This window comes from Gossypium hirsutum, chromosome A07, assembly GCF_007990345.1.
Source record: "Gossypium hirsutum isolate 1008001.06 chromosome A07, Gossypium_hirsutum_v2.1, whole genome shotgun sequence".
In the NCBI taxonomy this organism is placed as follows: Eukaryota; Viridiplantae; Streptophyta; class Magnoliopsida; order Malvales; family Malvaceae; genus Gossypium; species Gossypium hirsutum.
The window spans coordinates 83,002,134-83,022,079 of NC_053430.1; the positions used below are offsets into that span (position 1 = coordinate 83,002,134).

Consider the following 19,946-nt stretch of genomic DNA (forward strand, 5'->3'; position numbering starts at 1 on the left):
ACCCAAGTCCTAAAATTTTAAAAATAAATGATTCTTTCTAGTCGGAGGTAATTAAATCATCACACAAACCAAGAAAATAAGTTAAAAAGAAAAATCACATTTAAAATATTGAAAGTCTTAAGCCTAAAATACAGGATTTCTTTTTGACCTTTTGAAGAAGTCCTCAATCCATGCAAAATTCTTAAAGATATCCCTCGCCTCTCTTTCTCCCTAAACTTGGGCCGCCTCGCTCATTTCTCATGCGTTTCATTACCCTCCCTCTCTCTCTATATATTCCCATTCCCATACAAACTCTTTCAATCAATCCCCAACAAAATCTCTCTTCTATCTATTAACAACAACTCTCCTTTTTTATTTTGTTGTTTCTCATTTTTCAATTATACATAATGAATGAGCCCGCCACAGCAATAGAAGCAGCGGTAGCAGCATCACCACTGCATCAGCTGAAAGATGAACTTGACATTGTTATACCCACTATAAGAAACTTGGACTTTCTTGAGATGTGGAGGCCATTTTTGCAGCCTTACCATCTCATCATCGTTCAAGATGGTGATCCTTCCAAGACCATCAAGGTCCCTAATGGCTTTGACTACGAGCTTTACAATAGGAATGATATTAACAGGATTCTGGGTCCTAAGGCTTCCTGCATTTCATTCAAGGACTCCGCTTGCCGTTGCTTTGGTTACATGGTGTCCAAGAAGAAGTACATTTTTACCATCGACGATGACTGCTTTGTAAGTTCCTTTCTTATTTGGAATCTGTTTTTTTTTTTTTTGTCGAATCTTGGATCGTTAATATAATTTTATCATTAGGTTGCTAAGGACCCATCTGGCAAAGCAATCAATGCACTTGAGCAGCACATCAAGAACCTGCTATCACCATCGACTCCCTTCTTTTTCAACACATTGTATGACCCATTTGCAGATGGTGCAGATTTCGTCCGTGGGTATCCATTCAGTCTCCGAGAGGGTGTTCCAACTGCTGTTTCTCATGGGCTGTGGTTAAACATCCCCGATTATGATGCACCAACCCAGCTTGTCAAGCCTCTTGAGAGGAACACTAGGTATTACTATCGCATTATCCCACTATTCCTTTCCACAGATTTGATGATTAATGAATGAATCCGATGATGAAAACAGGTTTGTGGATGCGGTTCTCACAATACCAAAGGGCACCTTGTTCCCCATGTGTGGTATGAATTTGGCTTTCGACCGTCAGCTCATTGGCCCTGCCATGTACTTTGGACTCATGGGCGAGGGTCAGCCTATTGGACGCTACGACGATATGTGGGCTGGCTGGTGCATCAAGGTACGTTGGTGTACTTTTTGTATTTTGCATTACGATTTTACATAAAAGTTTATAGAGATTAATGTCCATTGCCTGGTTGATGGTTAATGATTAGGTGATATGTGATCATTTGGGATTAGGGGTGAAAACGGGTCTACCGTACATCTACCACAGCAAAGCAAGCAACCCATTTGTGAACCTAAGGAAGGAGTACAAAGGCATCTACTGGCAAGAAGATATCATCCCATTTTTCCAACAAGTTGTTCTTCCAAAAGACAGCACCTCTGTTCAAAAATGCTACATTGAATTGGCTAAGCAGGTCAAGGAGAAGCTTGGCAAAATTGACCCTTACTTTGACAAGCTGGCCGACGCCATGGTCACATGGATTCAAGCTTGGGATGGTCTCAACCCCACTTCTGCTTCTTTCTCGAATGGCAAAACAGGTTAGAAAATTTACAGCATATACAGATCATGCCATTGTCACGTGTTTTGAAAGCTTAGAATATGCTGTACCGCTGAAGCTCCTAGGCCCAGTGGCATATAGTTTTCACATTTTGTTATTGTACTTTTATTTATGTATTTTCTTTTTCAGGAGATTTAGTCTGGATGTAATGTAATTTTATAAACCTGGCGGTGTGAAGTTAACAAGAATAAAATGTATTAGTTGGCTTATTGCTTCCATTTTATAATAAAATCCATTCTTTTTGTTTAATTTTGTGGAGCATATTTTCAGAATGTAGTTGCTTTAACACGTTGTAATCGTTGCAGGCATAAATTTATTAAAGGAGTTTGATAGTGTTGTGAACGAATAAATATGATGCTAAGTAAGTGTATGTAAGTGTTCTTTTCTCAATTAAGAAGCAAGTTGATAAAATTAATTAATAACAGTGTTAATAGAAATCATCCAAAATTACGGTTCCGTAAAAGGTTTTATGAAAAATATTTTTTATATTTTTCTGTATTTGTTTCACAAAAAATGACTTAGTTAAGGTAAAATAAGTCTTTTTTCTGGAATAGCTTAGCTCATTTTTCGGAAAAGAGCTCATCTATAGATAAATTTTATTTTTATTTTTAAAAATATTTAAAATATTATATTTTTTAATATTATTAAACATACATATTTAATTATTTATATTTAGTCATATAATAAATTATTAATATACTAATTATAATTTATTATTTTAATAAATTATTTAATATTTTAATTTTATTATAATAATAAATTTTAAATAATATTATTCACATATTATTGAAAATATTCAATATTATTATTTTAATAATAAATATTTATTACAATTATAAATATATTAATAATAAATGTTTTGTAGTGTAAAGGTTAAAATATGTTATAAGTCTATGTACACTTACACAGATTTGTAATTTAGTCTTTGTACTTTTATTTTCAAGAATTTAGTCCCTTTACTTTTTAAATTTGAAAATCAAGTCTAATTGTTGACATCGTTAATTTTTTTGGTCAATTTTGTTGATGTCACATTTTTAAATAAAAAACTCACTTAATAGTCATGTAATTAAAAAATGACGTTGTAATGAATCTGAATTTAACATAATAATTTTAATATATGCAAAAACAATGTAAAATATAAAATTATAGATAAAAATAAATTCAATTAAACAATAAAAAAATAAGAAAATCTCAAATGTATGTTTGTTTAATTGAAAACAACTTTTATGAAATATTTTTAAGAAATCTACCAAATAACAGAAAATATTTTACACAGATTTCTCCAAATAACAGAAAATATTAGCTTTTCCAGAAAAGTAAATTATTCTCCAGAAATTATTTTCAGTGAAATAAACAGAGCTTATTAGTACAAATTTAACATCATATTGATGATAATATTTAGGATATAAGAAAATTATTATTATTTTTAATTAAAAAATTCACATATTAATTTATTATAAAAACTAGATTGCATTTATTTATTTCAATTTACTAATTACTTTGGCAAATAAATAAAATATGATTGATTATATTTAATAAAATTAACCAAAAAAAGTGAATAATAGTTGATTCCATTGAAAACAAAGAAACACTTAAGTCGGATTTTTTAAAATTTTGTTTTTAGTTAATTAATTAAATAATTATTAAATTAAAATATTTCTTTTAAAAGTGACATGTCAGCTTCTATAACAAATTAATATTTGTGACGTGTAATTTTTTATTATTAATTAAAATCTACATCAAATTAAATAATCACTATTTTATTATATTTTATTCATCGTCATCAATGTAATTAATATTTTGTATGATTTTCGTTAACACCGTTAACAATTTTATTATAAGAATTTGATTGACTTATTTTTTAATAGAGGGACTTGTTTACTTACTTTTTAATATTAGAGGGATTGGTTAGTGCCTTCATCATATTTTACATGTAAAAAAAAAGTAATGATTTAAAATAATTTTTTTATATTTTTATTAAACTATTATAATATTAACGAATTTAAATATAATTTTAATGTATATATTTTAATTTACTAACATAATATCTAAAATGAATATGTTTTACTTCTAAAAAATATTTTTGAGAAATAAAATAATCATTTTTTGGATTGAAATTGGGATATCCACCACTAGTAATAGTAACTAATCTCTTCGCCGCAAATGCTCTCCAAAGAGTTAAATGGCTAACACATTTCATGACCAGCTATTTACCTCTTCGAAAAATGTGGCACCCCGAACCCAGCAGGAAGGTCCAACACGAATCTGAAACATTACATTAGTCATTTACATGACTCTCCTTATTAACCACCAAAACAAATCACAGAAGCCACTATTCACACCATATGGGTACATGCTTAATTATCAATAAATAAATGAAATTAAACACGCAAGCCCTAAAATCGCGTTCTTCTAGCGAAATCATTAAAATAACATTCAAAGGTAAAAACGTCTTTTTACATACGATACATGAAACATTCATTAAAAAACGTTTAAACATGTTATGGCATACCATTTAAAACATTAAATGGAAGAAAAGACTAGAACCAACAAGTAAAACTCATTTAATTTTGAAAACAAAGGTTAAGGACTAAATCATAATTTTGTTAAAATATCCGAAAAATATCTTTTTATAAAATTTGACAGTAAAATTATGAAATTAATCTTATAAAACTTGGTCATGCAAATTTTCAAAACATTTTATGATTTTTAAAGGCTTCTAGTATAAGAGTAAGGACTAAATTGTCATGACCACAAAACATGCCAAATTTTCTTAATCAAGCATATTATATAGCATACATAGAACACACAAAACATGTTTACAATCATTAAAACATACAACAACACAGTTTAACACTTCATCCAATTCTCTATACTAGCATTCATCCGATTCTCTATACTAGCACCAGTCCATAACCAATTTACTTAGCATACTAATTTTACCTCCTATGCATTTTTAAGTGTATCAAAGGTTCATTTCATACCAATAAATCATTTAAAATTTATCTCAATGTCCAACATGTCATTTCACATTCATTTCACATATTATCCAAATATATTGCATACCAATTTACCATACATATCACCCATTAACATGCGTACTCATTCAAGCATTTCAAGTGACATTCTAAAACAATCCAAAGTCCCAAAAATCAATTAAACAATCTATAATGCCTGATTACAATCCAAACAAAACAAACTCTAATTCCATCTATGTATGAGTCCCAAGTTGCCTCTATTATTTGCAAAATCAAACCAAGTCACCTACTCAAAAGATTGCCTTGTTGTGGATCACCACTTGCACATTTTCCCCTCATTACACAAGCTATTTTTCTACAAAGTAAAGTAAATATAAGGGAGCATGAGCTTTTCCAAGCTCAATGAGTGCACACGAAATTGCCACAATTAAGCATAAAATCCATAGTTGAAAGAAAACATACTAAATCATGCAACTACGGCATAGCATCAAATATATCACAAGGAAAACACAATGATATATTGGCATAATGTGACATGGAAACATATATATATTCAGTAACTCATTGGATAAGCAGATCTCCAAACACTCCAAATGACTGAAGGAGTCCTACACTATCTCCATATAAGTACAACACGAATGATAACACTCCATGCTATCTTCAGTGAATGGAGCTTTACTCTACATTCCCTTATCTATCCATCATTATCTTCAAGCCATTTTGCCCCATCATAAGCAAAAGTGGTGAGTACTCACAATCCTATGGCCTGCCAATGCTATCCAATGGTTCCACATGATCACAATGCCAATGTATCTATTTATACACACAATCATTCCCAATGTATCTATTTATACACACAATCATTCATTATTTTATACCCACTCTTACTTATTAAAAACACTTTAGCAATCACTTTCGCAACATTTTTTTTATGCACTCAAGTGCTTTTATAGTTGCTCAATAAAGCCATTATCACTTTAAAACATAATAGTGTGCATAAATTTAGCAGTTCACGTAAAAAGCAATGTCATAGTCACATATTACTCGCTTAAATATTTCACATGATTTTTCACAACCTCACATACAAGCATCATAAGTAATAGGATATAGTACAAGTTGAATTACTTACTCTGGACTTAGGTTAGGTGTTTAGACCAACCTAAGCCCTCATTCAAACTTAGGAACCGTGCCTAAGAGCTGCAATTCCAACCACTCACCTTGTTGATGCCATTCGCCTAACGATTTCAAACGAGCTTTTCTTTCCCTTTCGCCTTGCTCGTAGAAGCTCCTGATGAGTCCAAACTTTTCATACGCATTAAATAAATTACAAACACATTATTAACAACCTTAAAATCAAACAAATAGCAACAAAATCACCACTCTAAGCTAACTTTTCTCATACCAAAAATCAACTCATTTTTTCGAAATATAAGGTTTCCACACTCTATTTTTGTCCCTAAACCTTAATTAAGTTTTTGAACATCCTATTTAACCTATTATTTCAAATATAAACCTTTTATTTTACCTAATCTCATGAATTTAAAATGTCCAAAAAGGTCAAGATTGTTTAAACACACAAAAAGGGAAAACTCAAAATTCATTAAAATTGGATACTGATCTATCAAGTTGAGTTTAAATACCTTCTATTTAGTTCAAAATAAGTTAGAAATCAATAAAAAATAGTAGGTTTACTCATTAGTTCAGATTTTACCATTATTGAACCAAAATTTGATTAAAAGGCTTTAAATCTTAAAAACTTTCAACACACTCAATTAAATTCCGATTTAGAAAAAATAACAACCTTAATCTAATAATAATAAGTCAAAAAATTACGTCAATTTAAAGAAAAAAACAAGTTTTGAAGCTAATTTGAAGGTGAATGTGAGAAGGTAATGACGAATTTGATGAGGATTTAATGATTTTTCTTTAAAATTGAAAGGTGTTGAAGTGTTGGATAACTAAGAAATCAATAAGGATGAATTAATTTTGAGAGAAAATATCATATTTGAATTTGAGAAATTTTGAATGTGAAGCTAAAATGAGAGGGAATACGATGTAGGGTTCTTTTAAAGAAACAAGGGAGACGAATAGATTTTTAAATTAAGGGAAAGTTGCCTTTTAAAAACTCTCAGTTTTCTTTTATTTTTCAAATCAACCCTTAGTTTAATTAAAACACATTTTTTTCTCAATTATTTTCAAACCTGATTTTATTTTTAAAATCCATTTTATGTTATTTAATAATCTACCACCTAATTTTAGACCCGATAATTATTTTAATATTTTATTATAACACTCTAATCCTATTTTTGGTACCTGGTTCTAATATCCGATCCTTTACCCAATTCTACTAACCTAGTTTTTTAGGATATAACAACTTTCCCACTCTAAAAAGAATTTCGTCCTTGAAATTTACCTGAATTGAACAGATAAGGATATTAACGTCTCATCGCATCCTTGACCTCCCAAATGGCCTCTTCAGTTTTGTGGGTATGCCACAAAACCTTAACCAATGGTACGCTCTTATTATGTAGTACCTTAACCTCACGAGCTAAGATCTCAACTAGCTCCACATCATATGTGAGATCAGATCGAACCTCGATCACCTCAATCGACATAATATCGGATGCATTCAATCTATACTTTCACAACATCAACACATGGAATACATCATGAATACACTCAGGTTTGGTCGGCAACCTGAGTCGATATGTCACCAGTTTAATCCTCTCGAACCTCACAAGGTCCAATAAGTTTTAAACTCAGCTTACCTTTTCGTCCAAATCTCAAAACCTTTTTCCAAGGCGAAATCTTCAGAAACACTCGATCCCCAACTTGAAACTTGATATCATGACATTTCAAATTTATATAAGATTTTTGCCTATCTGAATTAGCCTTCAGTCTCTCACAAATCAATTTCACCTTCTCCTTAGTCTCCCTAACCAGATCTAGCCCAACAGTCTGCTGGAAAAAACGGGTTTGGAAAACATACTAGAGTTTTAAAAAATTTTCCAAAACAATAAACACTTAATCAAAATTGTACCTTTTCGATTCATCTAGGATGAGGGCTTTAACTGAGTAGTCTTCTCCGCTATCCTCAAGCTCACATCTACCGAGCGCTGACTCGCTTCAAATAAAAACAATTCACAAAAATTACCAGTGGGGTAATTTTGTAATTTCTCTAAACTTTTGGGTCAAGTTATAAATCAGAAAAACATCTCTAGAAATTTTCTAGAATAACTTCTTCAAAGAATCTTCTTCTACAATTTTATCTTGAATTCAAGTGTGTGTAAATAATGACTCAAGGCTCTCTTTATATAGGGAGAGTTTACAGAGTTCAACTATGATTAAACTTAATCACTATAATATAAAATTAATATAATATTTTTCAAGATAAATATTAGATTAAATTTAATAATGAATCTTATTAAAATAATAGAATGTTTATCTACAAGATAAATATTAAATTAAATTTAATATTAAGATAATCACTTTAATATTAAATTAATAAAATACTATTTAGATAAATATTAAATTCTCTGGTAGAGTCCTAGTAGGAGTGTAATTCTTCCACTACTCAACCACTGATGACCAACCGCTAATGACCAACCGCTACCAGCCATCGGGACACTATCATCGCTACCGCCGGCATCGCCGTGTCCAGTGATGCAGGTGCGACACCCTTATGGCACCTGAGCTGGTTTGGCTACTGCTGGTCTGGATCAATGATGACCTGACCGGTCTGGTCTAGCCACTGGTTGGACTGTCAACCCAATTTCACATGCTGGACCCAATTCGACCAATTTTTGGGTCTTAGTCTCGGTTTTGAGCTCCTGGGTCCAATTTTCAAGTTCAATTACCCATTGAGCCAATTGTCTAACTTGAAAATTAATTTCCAAAATATCATATTAATTTTAATTGATTTGATTAATTTACTTTTACTTTACTAAAATTAATTTTTTTCAAAAATTACTTAGATTTTCCAAATTAATTTTTCAAGAAAATTCTTTAATCAAATTCTCTAGTTGAACAATTCTTACGACCACCTAATTTAATTCCACATCGAATAAATTGACTCAATTAAATTATTCCCAAAGTCATAGAATTTTCTTCTGATTCAAATACAGTCCAATCGAACTTTTATTGATCTAGTAGAGGGACCAATCAGACATATACAATTAGGCTCTGGTGATTGCAATCATGTCTAGAAGCATCGTTCCGATAATTCGCAATTACTTAATCATGGAGCCAGTTCATAAGAAGTACTATGATTGAAAACTCTTTATTTTATACTCTTTACGAAAGCAATTCATCCAACTATTTTGTCCAATGACCTCGTCATGTGTGTTACCCTCATATGATATAATTGATTCTTTTGAGTTAACTCAATACAGTCCTATTTTATCTCATTGTTACCATTGTGTCTTCTTAATGATTAATATGATCACTGTCAATAAATGGCTGTGATAAATTGCTCATTCGAGAACTAAAAACCCGTGGCCATGTTTCATATTTATCAATCTACACAATGACAATGAGAGGATATCATTAAATCTTTAATTGAGCTATAAATTCCACTATTGCTAGTAAAGCCATACCATACACAAGTCATGTACCCAACATACTGGTTACGGGCTCGATCATCTTTAGAGCATAAGCCTCCACTTATATCAAAGCATATGAGTTGCATACGCATGGTTAGTGACTAACTCAGAATTTAGGTAAATCACACCATGAACGTCACAAGTGAATTAATTCACAAATGGATTTAGAATTAATTCATCTTGGTTCAGTCCAATGTATCATTCGACCAATGAATACATCTATGTCTCTACTCATGGAGTCAACTGCTCTAGTAGCCAATACTAGTCATCTCCCCAATTGGAATTGTAGACAACATAATAATCCTTTTTAGTATTTGAATAAAATGCTCACTTTTGTTCTTTTACGGGACTACAGACTCATTTAGATTATCTACTGAAGTAAGTCGTCTTTCTTGCAATGTAAATGTTCTTTACAATGCCACTTGTTTTCAATTTTAACTTTAGACAATCAACAAGCTAATATTTATTTGTCACCATTTCGCTATGCATGCAAAATATAAAAGACATAACTACAAAAAACATAATAGTGAAATGTGAAATTAACTTTATTTCTTTATTCATCATTCAAATAAATAGAAAACAATTACATGTTTACTATAATCTGGACACATTTCCCAACACAGTCCGCTTTTCATCCAACTCTGCCCAACATAAAAGAGTTCTACACTTCCTACCATACAACGCCACAAACGGTGCCATCTAAATACTCGTCTGAAAACTGTTGTTGTAGACAAACTCTACTAAAGACAGATATCTCGCCTAACTGCCATTAAAATTGATAACATAGCTACGCAACATGTCCTCAAGAATCTGAATCACCCTTTTCTGACTGGCCATCTATCTAAAAATGATAAGTCATACTAAGTTTAAGCTTCAAACCTAAAGCTTCCTGAAGACTCCTCTAAAATCTCGAAGTGAAATACAAATCTTTGTAAAAAAAAAATAATAGAAATCGGTACACCATGTAGTTGGACAATCTCAGCTATATATAGCTCTGCCATATTCTTCATTGAATAATTAGTACACACTACTAATGGATGTTGATGTTCTGCCTTCACCCTCTGACAAACTAAACATCTAGCCACAAAATCTGTCACATTTCATTTCAATCTGGGCCACCAATACAACTCTCGAAGATCTTGATACATCTTATCACTACTAGGATGCATAGCATATAGGTTACTATACACTTCGGTAAAAATTTCATACCTAAAGTCTATATCAACAGACACACAAATTCTCCATCAAAAACTAAAAATGCCATCGGAATTCAGCTTGAAGTCTCTACCACTACCTTCCTCAACTTGTCGGATCTTTTTCTTCAAACTATCATCAACAAATTGTCTCTCATTGATCTGCTGCAACAAAATCGGCTTTACCTGAATTTTAACCAACAAACCACCATCACTTGTCACACTAAGATGTGTAAACATTGCTCGTAGCTTAACCATCGATTTTAGGCTCAAGGCATCAGTAACAACATTCGCTGTGCCGGAATGATACACAATCATACAATCGTAGTCTTTCAACAGCTCAATCAAATGCCTCTGTCTCAAGTTCAACTCCTCCAGCATGAGGAGATACTTAATACTCTTGTGATCAGTGTAAATGTCACACCTCTCGCCATACAGATAACGTCACAAAATCTTAAGCGCAAAGACCACTTCAACTAACTCAAAATCATGGGTCGGGTAATTACACTCATGTGGCTTTAATTGTCTCGAGGCATAAGCTACCACCTTACCATATTGCATTAGTACACAACCAAGACCCGTATATGTTGCATCACTGTAGACTACATACTTTTTTACGGACTCCGGCTGAATCAACACTAACGCCTCAATAAAAAATGGCTTGAGCCTCTCGAAACTTCTCTGTCTCTCATCTGTCTACTCAAACACCACATTCTTCTGAAGTAGCTTCGTTAAGGGTACAACCATGATAGAGAACTCCCTAATGAATCTACGATAGCAACCAGTCAACCCCAAAAAGCTCTGAACCTCAATGACATGCTCTTCGATTGTTTCCACCTTAGAATAGCCTCAATCTTCTTTGAGTCAACTCAAATCCCCATAGAAGACACCATATGCCTAAAAAATATCACCTCTCTCAACCAAAACTCACACTTGTTTAACTTAGCAAACAACTGCTTCTCTCACAAAAATCTGAAGAAAATTCGTACATGTGCATCATGATCATCCTCGGTTTGGGAATATACGAGAATGTCATCTATAAAGATAACTATAAACTAATTCAGATACGAGTGAAAGACTCAGTTCATCATATCCATGAATGCTGCAGGTGCATTAGTTAACCCGAACGACATAACCAAGAACTCGTAGTGACCATATCGGGTCCTAAACGTAGTCTTTAAAATATTAGAGTCTTTCACCTTGAGCTAATAATATCCGGACCTTAAATCAATCTTCGAGAACACTGTTGCTCCTTTGAACTGATCAAACGGGTCATCAATTTAGGTCAATGCGTACTTAATCTTGATGGTTAACTTGTTTAGTTATTAGTAGACAATACATAGCCTTAAGGTACCATCCTTCTTCTTCACAAACAATACTGGTGTTCCTCAAGGAGATACACTCAGTTGGATGAACCCTTGATCAAATAGCTCTTGCAACTGAATCTTCAGCTTCCCCAGTGTCATGCCATAAGGTGTAATAGACACTGGTGCTGTACTCGAGTAAACCTTAATACCAAAATCTACCTCCCTATTTGGTGGCAAACCAGATAACTCCTCGAGAAACACATTAGGAAAATCCTTCATGGTGCGGATATCTTGAACTTTCAGTTCCTTACTCCCAAAAATTAGCATACATGATAAGTACTCCTTACAGCCTTTACCCATCATCTTCTTGGTTTTAGTTGTTGAAATCACATTAAAGAGAAATTCAGGTCCCTCCCCAATAACACCATCTCTAGGTCGTCTCTACCTCATAAGTAATTTGCTTAGTCTCAAAGTCCACCTTGACCTTGTGCTCAGTCAGTCAATCCATGCCAAGAATAACTCAAACCTTTGAAATGGAAGCTCCATCATATCTATAGGAAAGACATGTCCTTGAATCGTTAGTGGACACCTTTGGTAGACTTTGTCAACTATGACACTCTCGCCCAAAGAATTTGTAACTATTATACCCAACTTAATAGTCTCTACCAAAATCCCTAACCCACTAGCCAAATCACTCACGATATATGAATGAGTAGAACCTAAATCAATTAGGAAAATAAGGAAATGGATTTCAATGTAAAAGTACCGGCAATCACGTCAGTCGACTCGAGATCTCGCAGCTCCCTAACTACATAAACACAAGTTGGTCCTCCGAACTCTGTCTAAACAACTACGGTGTAAGTAATTATCCTCTACCCACTTCGTCCACTATTACCTCCATGACCTAGGTTACAACCTGTAGTAGGTGTATAACTCTAAGTCTATTCAATATCAACCCTCTTTGGACAATCTCTTATTTGATGATCCTTTGAAACACATTGGCGACATGCCCCTATCAACCTCTAACATTTACCCGCATACCTATGTCTGCAATGCTCACATGCTGACTACTTAGATGATCCTCTTGAAGCAATCATAGTGGTGCTCTACTGCCTAGTCTGGCCCAATTGAAACTCTTGTTGAACACTCTTATTAGATTTTTTTCAAATCACAACCTCTCTTTCTTGATCGCCCTAAAGCATCAGACTAATCGGAGCCCCTCTTACCAAACTCATTCACCATTGGTCTTGGTGGCTTGATTAGTGTCTCATCCATAGCCTTGGCCTTCTCTACCCTATCGTCAAATGCCTCTATATTGTGTGCCACCAGATACACACGAATATCTCTGTTCAACCCGAATCTAAACCTCTTACATTGTTCTTTCTTAGTGGAAATAATCTTAAGAGCATACTGACTAAGTCTCAAGAACTCGGTCTCATACTCCACTACGGTCATACTCCCTTGAACCAAGTTGAGGAACTTTCTCTTCCAAGCCTTCATGTACTCCTTACCCATATATTTCTTCTAGAATGCCTCTAAGAAGAAATCCCAAGTCAGTAGGTCAACTGTAATACCCCTCCTAATTGTGTTCCACCATCTATGAACTTCACCGTTAAGCAATGACACAGTGCAACCCTCATCCAAGCAGGCCATCTCCTTTAATATTCTCTCCACACTTTCCAACCAATACTCAGCTATGGTCAGATCAGCTCCTTTCACTCCTCGAAGTTCCTTACCACCTAGACCTTAGAGACGCTCAAGTGGCAAACCCTATTCGTAGGTGTAGGGTTTCCTCCAGCTATTCGCTATAAATCCCTAATCATTGCTTACATTAGGGGCTCTACTCTAACTTTCATAATAGCTTGCCTCATAAGAGGCACCTTAGGTGCATCCATGTTTAACCTCCCTCATCTAGGAAGCATATCGTATATGCTTTAACAATAAAATAAACAATACAATAGAGTGAGAAGTAGACCTTTCCATGGGCTGGGATGGGAAAGTGGGAGGATTTGGGTAAAATATAGGCCCAACAAATGGGCTTGAGCAAAAAATTGGGCTAGGCCTTAGGTAAGGCTTTTTCGGCCTAGGTTTGGCCCGGCTTGAATATGCAAAAAAAAATTGCTTTTCCTTTTTTTATTATTACTATTTTTTACTATTTTCTTGTTATTTTTTTCACTATTTTGCTACCATTTCACTATTATGTTGGTACTATTTTGTTGTTATTTTTGGATATTATATAACTCTTGTTTTATTGTTAATTTTGTTACTATTTTAGAGGCATTTGTTTGTTAAATTTTACCTATCTTAGTGTTACTTAAGTATACATATATATTTATTTCCAATTTGTTAGGAAATATTTATTTTAATGATTTTAGTATTTTTAATGTATTATATATAATTTTAAAATATATAATAAATAATATAAAAAATTAATACCCTTTTATCCAGGTCAATCTTTGGCAAAATCTTAGGCCCATTTTTTGTGCCGAGCTAGACCCGGGCCTAAAATTTTGGTTGGGCCCGACCCGACTTATGGACACCTCTAGTGAGAAGTAACAAGTGATCTAAGGCAATCCTACAAGGGAAAGCATTTTAAAGAAGGCAATGCGTTCCCATTCTTACCCCAAAATAAACAATTCATACAATTCCCGATTTTATTTCAAAACTTAGTTATTAACATAATTTTCAAAAATTTTAATCTGAGAGTTAATAAACCTTGGCAAACCTAGTTTTTACGAACTTGACTCTAATACCACTAGATGTAGCACCCTAAATCTACCAAGAGGGTTTGACCCGAATCTGAAACGTCACATTAGCCACTTACGTGACTCGTCTTATTGACCATCAAAACATACCACAAAAGCCACCATTCACACCATATGGGTACACACTTAATTATCAATAAATAAATCAAAATAAACACTCAAGCCCTAAAATATTCTCTTGTAGTAAAATCATTAAAATAACATTCAAGGGTAAAAACGGTTTTTACATACGATACATGAAACATTCATAAAACAACAAGTTTAAACATGCATACATGCTATGGCATACAATTTAAACATTAATTGGATGAAAAGACTAGAACCGATAAGTAAAAACTAATTTACTTTTAAAAACGAAGGTTAAGGACTAAATCATAATTTTGGTAAAATATCTGGAAAAATATATTTTTATAAAATTTGACAGTAAAATTATGAAATTGGTTATGCAAATTTTCAAAACATTTTATGATTTTTAAGGGATTCGATTGCATAGTATAAGAGTCAGGACTAAATTGCTGTGACCAAAAGACATGCCAAATTTCCTTAATCAAACATATTATATGGCATACATATAACACACAAAACATGCTTACAATCATTAAAACATATAACAACACAATTTAACACGTCATCTGATTCTCTATACTACCATGCATTTACAAGTCCACAACCAATTTACTTAAAATATAAATTTTTGCCTCCCATGCATTATTGAGTGCATCAAAGTTCCATTTCATATCAATGAATCATTTAAAATTTACCTTAATGTCTAGCATGTCATTTCACCTGAATTTAACATATTATCCAAATATCTTGCATACCAATTTACCATACATACCACACATTAACATGCATACTCATTTAAGCATTTCAAGTGACATTCTAAAATAATCCAAAGTCCAAAAAACCAATTAAACAGTCCATAATGTCTGATTACAATCCAAAAAAAAAAAATTCTAATTCCCTCCATATATGAGTCCCACAGTGCCTCTATTATTTGCAAAATCAAACCAGTCACCTACTCAGAAGATTACCTTGCTTTGGATCACCACTTGCACACTTTCTCCTCTTCACACAAGCTATTTTTCTGCAAAATAAATATAAGGGAGTGTGAGCTTTTCCAAGCTTAGTGAGAGCACAAGAAATTATCACAATTAAGCATATAATTCATAGTTGAAAGAAAATATACTAAATCATGCAACTACGACATAACATCAAATATATCACAAGGCAAACACAATAACATATTGGCATAATGTGACATGGAAACATATATATAATCAATAATACATTGGATAAGTAGATCTCCAAACACTCCAAATGACTCAAGGAGTCTTGCGCTATCTCCTTACAAGTGTAGCATGAATGCTAACACTCTCCAAATACTCCACGCTATCTTCAGTGAATGGATTTATACTCTACATTCCCTTATCTCTCCATTGCTATCTTTGGGCCATTAAATTTGGAATTAGAAAAAGAACAACCTTGATCTAATCATAATAAGTCAAGACATTACCTCAATTTAAAGAAAACAATAAGTTTTGGAGCTAATTCGAAGTTGAACGTGAGAAGGATAATAACGAATTTTGATGAGGATTTAATGATTTTTGGTGTTTGGATAGGTAAGAAATCACTAAAGATGAGTTAATTTTGAGAGAAAATATCATATGTGAATTTGAGAAATTTCGAATGTGAAGCTAAAATGGAAGGGAAGGGGACCTGGGGTTCTTTTAAAGAAAGAAAGGAGATGAACATATTTTTAAAATTAAGAAGAAATTGCCTTTTAAAAACTCTCAGTTTTCTCTTATTTTTCAAATCAGACCTTAGTTTAATTAAAACAATTTTTTTCTCAATTATTTTCAAACCCGATTTTATTTTTAAAATTTGTTTTAAGTTATTTAATAACCGACCACCTAATCCTAATTTTCACCACCTAATTTTAGACCCGATAATTATTTTAATATTTTATTATTAAACACTCTAATCCTATTTACGATACCCAATTTTAATATTTGGCTCTTTACCCAATTTTACTATCTTGGTTTTTAAGATGTTTAGGATGTGACAAAAACACCCACAACAAAGAGAATAGTCACTAAAAATGAATATCCTGATTTCAACCCAAAATATAAATATTTTAATTCTCAAAAGTACCTTTTAAAAGAACCACTAAACACCTAAATATTAAAATACACTCTTTCAAAAATACTTCTAAAAATTAACAAACAACACATTTTTAAAAGCGATGCATAAAAAATTAATCCTTGATCAGTCATGTTCCATGCATAGTTGATAAGGGACCATGTCGGGTGTCGGTAGTGTGTAGGAATCAATCGCTACCTACGCAGAGCTCCCGAAGATGTGTTGATTTATTTGTCTTTAGAGGAAGACTTTTGACATTTTAAGCTTACCCACAAGTCATTTTCCTTACCACTCCTAAGCTCCAGCTCAATTTGTAATTAATTATAAAACTACGTCATGAATGTGAAAGCTAACGCTAGTGATTTTATGAAATTGATTTGTTCCCAAATTGACCCAAAAAGACTACACAAGTTCATCCATGGTCCGGGCATGATTAATTGTATCACCAGCTTCTACCGCCTGTTTTGCTCCAGCAGCTTCTTGCAATTCCAGTGCAAACTCAAGCATTCCCACCACATCTCTCATTTTTGGCCTTTCAACTCCCACATCATGTAGGCAGCTTTTTGCAATCTCAACGAATACTTTTAAACACTCTGCTGCAATTTTACCATGCAAGTAAGGGTCAATGATTTGCTCAATTGTTTCATTTTCTACACACTTGAAAGCCCAACCAGCTAAACCTATTTCATCATCTTCCAAACTTGTGTCAACTGCGGGTCTAGCACACAAGACTTCGAATAACACTACCCCGAACGAGTACACATCGGACTTCTCTGTTAAATGTAACCTTCGAAAATACTCCGGATCCATGTATCCGAAAGTACCTTTCACCTTAGTTGTGATTGGAACATTTTCCATAAGAACCGGGCCCATTTTCGATAACCCGAAATCCGAGACTTTAGCCACCCATGTCTCATCCAACAAAATGTTGGTAGTCTTCACATCTCGGTGAATGATTCTCTGGACTGCACCTGAATGAAGGTACTCTAATCCACGAGCAGCACCAATACAGATTTGCAGCCTTTGCTTCCATTGGAGAGGAATATTATCGTTTTTATAGAGGTGATCACGAAGGGTTCCATTCACCATATAATCATAAACAAGAATCATCTCTTGTTTTTCGTTACAATAACCTATAAGCGACACAAGGTTAATGTAGCGAAGCTGAGAGAGCATCTCAATCTCTGCCCAAAACTCATTTTCACCCTGGTGAGACTTTGAATTGAGTCGCTTAATTGCCACCTCGTATTGAATACCCGGAATGTGACCCCTGTACACGTTGCCAAAGCCACCGCGCCCTATAATGAGAGCATCGTCAAAGTTATTTGTTGCAGTGAGTATATCGGCAACTGAAAAGTGCCTACATCGATTGGGGGAAACTTTTCTTCTGTTTATGGATTCCGTTCTGCACAAAAAAAGTTTCCTTTGCCAAAAAACAAGGGACAATATAAGCAGGATTGATACTATGCTGCTTAGTGTAGCTCCAATGACGACCATTCCCGGTTTCAAAAATCTTCCCTCCTTTGAATACTTTTGCTTAAGCATTGGCTTTGTCTCTGGTCGAGGGTTCGGAGCGGCAAGGCTACCTTCCGAGTTGTTCAACTTGAAAATCTCTAAACCATTCAAAACGGCATCATTATACTCTGGCTCAGATTCGGCATTTGGATGTAGTGCGACCCATAGTTCGTTTTCACTTTGTGCCACCCTCACAACATAATCTCTGTAGATTGGAATACCATTACCTTCACCCACAGCAATCACATCCATGGCTTTCTCAGCGGTATGATTATTAATAAATATGTCGAATACACGCTGATTCACTTTCTGTAGATACTTTTCGCAAAAATGGAGCCTAACGAGGTAGTAAAACCCCGAATCAACTGTGAAAAGCCATGTAAGATTGTAATTGAAGTTAATATATGGATTAGGCCCCATTGAACGATAGGATTTGTACACAGCTTCCGGTGCCGTATACACTGGTGTGGCCTCGGTGTATTTGATTGTTGCCTCAGACTGATCATAATACGTAACTCCATATGCTGCTCCCAAGATATAGTCAATATCTTGGTTCCATGTTCTGAACATTCCTGAATCGTGCACATCTAAAACATCTCTTCCACCAACATTAAGCCGATAAGCAGTGTCAAGAGCAGTGGAGTTTTCAAGCTCGAAAAAGTAATTAGTGTCTATTAAGGGGAGAGAGCCATATGTCTGGCCTGTGTAGAGATTTGCAGGCATGGAAACGACTTCAATCCCACTGATAAAAGCGAAAGAATTCGGTGAAGGGGCGAAGGTGACATCCATCATCTGCTTGTTTCCAACAGTGATGACAAATTCTTTGACAATATAGGCTTGGGGAGGACTAGTGGCAGAAACTAAATAGGCACTGAAATTGCTCAAGAGAGTGTAATTATTAGCGGCAACTGAAAAGAAGGAACTGGTAATATCAAGGCCAGGGTATTGATTTGGATAAAAGTACAGACGAAGGAACTTAGTGCCTGGTGAAACGGGGAATTTATAAGTGAATTCACCACGAAAGAAACGAGCTGTCACGTAAGGAACTTGAGTGACAGAGGGGTCTTGATAGGATGCAGTGGATGAAAAAGAAGAGGTATTAGCATATAGGTGGTCATCATCGGCAACCCAGTTTCTGCCATCATAGGATGTAGTGTTTGATGAAGCACCACAGTTCAAAAGTATGTAGTCAGTAGGAATATAAGGAACTGAACTTGTTATAGAAGGTGAAATGGAAAGAATTAGGAAGACGATAGTAATTAAGAATAGCATTGTGGTTTTAGTGTTGTTTGTAGAAAAAGCCTACAAGGCTACAACTTATATATAGCTGAATAAATGGGAAAATTGAATACCACTGTATTCTTCAAGGTAGTTGAGAATGAAAGTGGTAAAAAGCTACAATTTTGAAGTCTGCCAATTCCAGCTAAGGATGGGTGGCCTAAAAATGCAAACCAGCTAAGCTTGTGAACAGCTGAAAACAACATTTGTGGAAACTCCTCCTCCATAGACTAGTCGCAAATAAGCAGTTTGCTAGAGTAAATGACACCGTATATTTTCGCGTTGCCGTTGACTAGGTGAATTGTGAGTCAAGCATTTTAGTTTTTTTCTATTATTATTATTTAGGATCAAGGAATTAGCATCAATAAATCATCTAATTTGGTATATTAAAATAATAACTTCCAAAATCTAGAATAT

General features: G+C 33.9%; 2 protein-coding genes across 2 annotated transcripts; one reads left to right on the forward strand and one right to left on the reverse strand.

Moving 5' to 3' along the window:
* Positions 1-212: 212 nt before the first annotated feature.
* Positions 213-1,999, forward strand: LOC107952658 (UDP-arabinopyranose mutase 1). Its single transcript, XM_016887844.2, has 4 exons — positions 213-734; positions 813-1,063; positions 1,140-1,308; positions 1,403-1,999. Exons 1-4 carry the CDS (start codon positions 387-389, stop codon positions 1,733-1,735), a joined length of 1,101 nt encoding a protein of 366 aa, XP_016743333.2. The 5' UTR covers positions 213-386; the 3' UTR covers positions 1,736-1,999.
* A 14,710-nt stretch (positions 2,000-16,709) lies between these two features.
* On the reverse strand, positions 16,710-19,562 carry LOC107910245 (receptor-like protein kinase FERONIA). The gene has a single exon (XM_016838069.2). The coding sequence runs from the start codon at positions 19,521-19,523 to the stop codon at positions 17,139-17,141; it is 2,385 nt and encodes a 794-aa protein (XP_016693558.1). The 5' UTR covers positions 19,524-19,562; the 3' UTR covers positions 16,710-17,138.
* Between the last annotated feature and the right edge of the window lie 384 nt (positions 19,563-19,946).

Bases quoted from the DNA above. Each gene is read 5' to 3' on its own strand.
- LOC107952658 (XM_016887844.2), top strand. From the start codon at position 387: ATGAATGAGCCCGCCACAGCAATAGAAGCAGCGGTAGCAGCATCACCA. The intron at 735-812 runs GTAAGTTCCTTT...TTTTATCATTAG, and splicing joins CCATCGACGATGACTGCTTT to GTTGCTAAGGACCCATCTGG. The intron at 1,064-1,139 runs GTATTACTATCG...TGATGAAAACAG, and splicing joins CCTCTTGAGAGGAACACTAG to GTTTGTGGATGCGGTTCTCA.
- LOC107910245 (XM_016838069.2), bottom strand. From the start codon at position 19,523: ATGCTATTCTTAATTACTATCGTCTTCCTAATTCTTTCCATTTCACCT.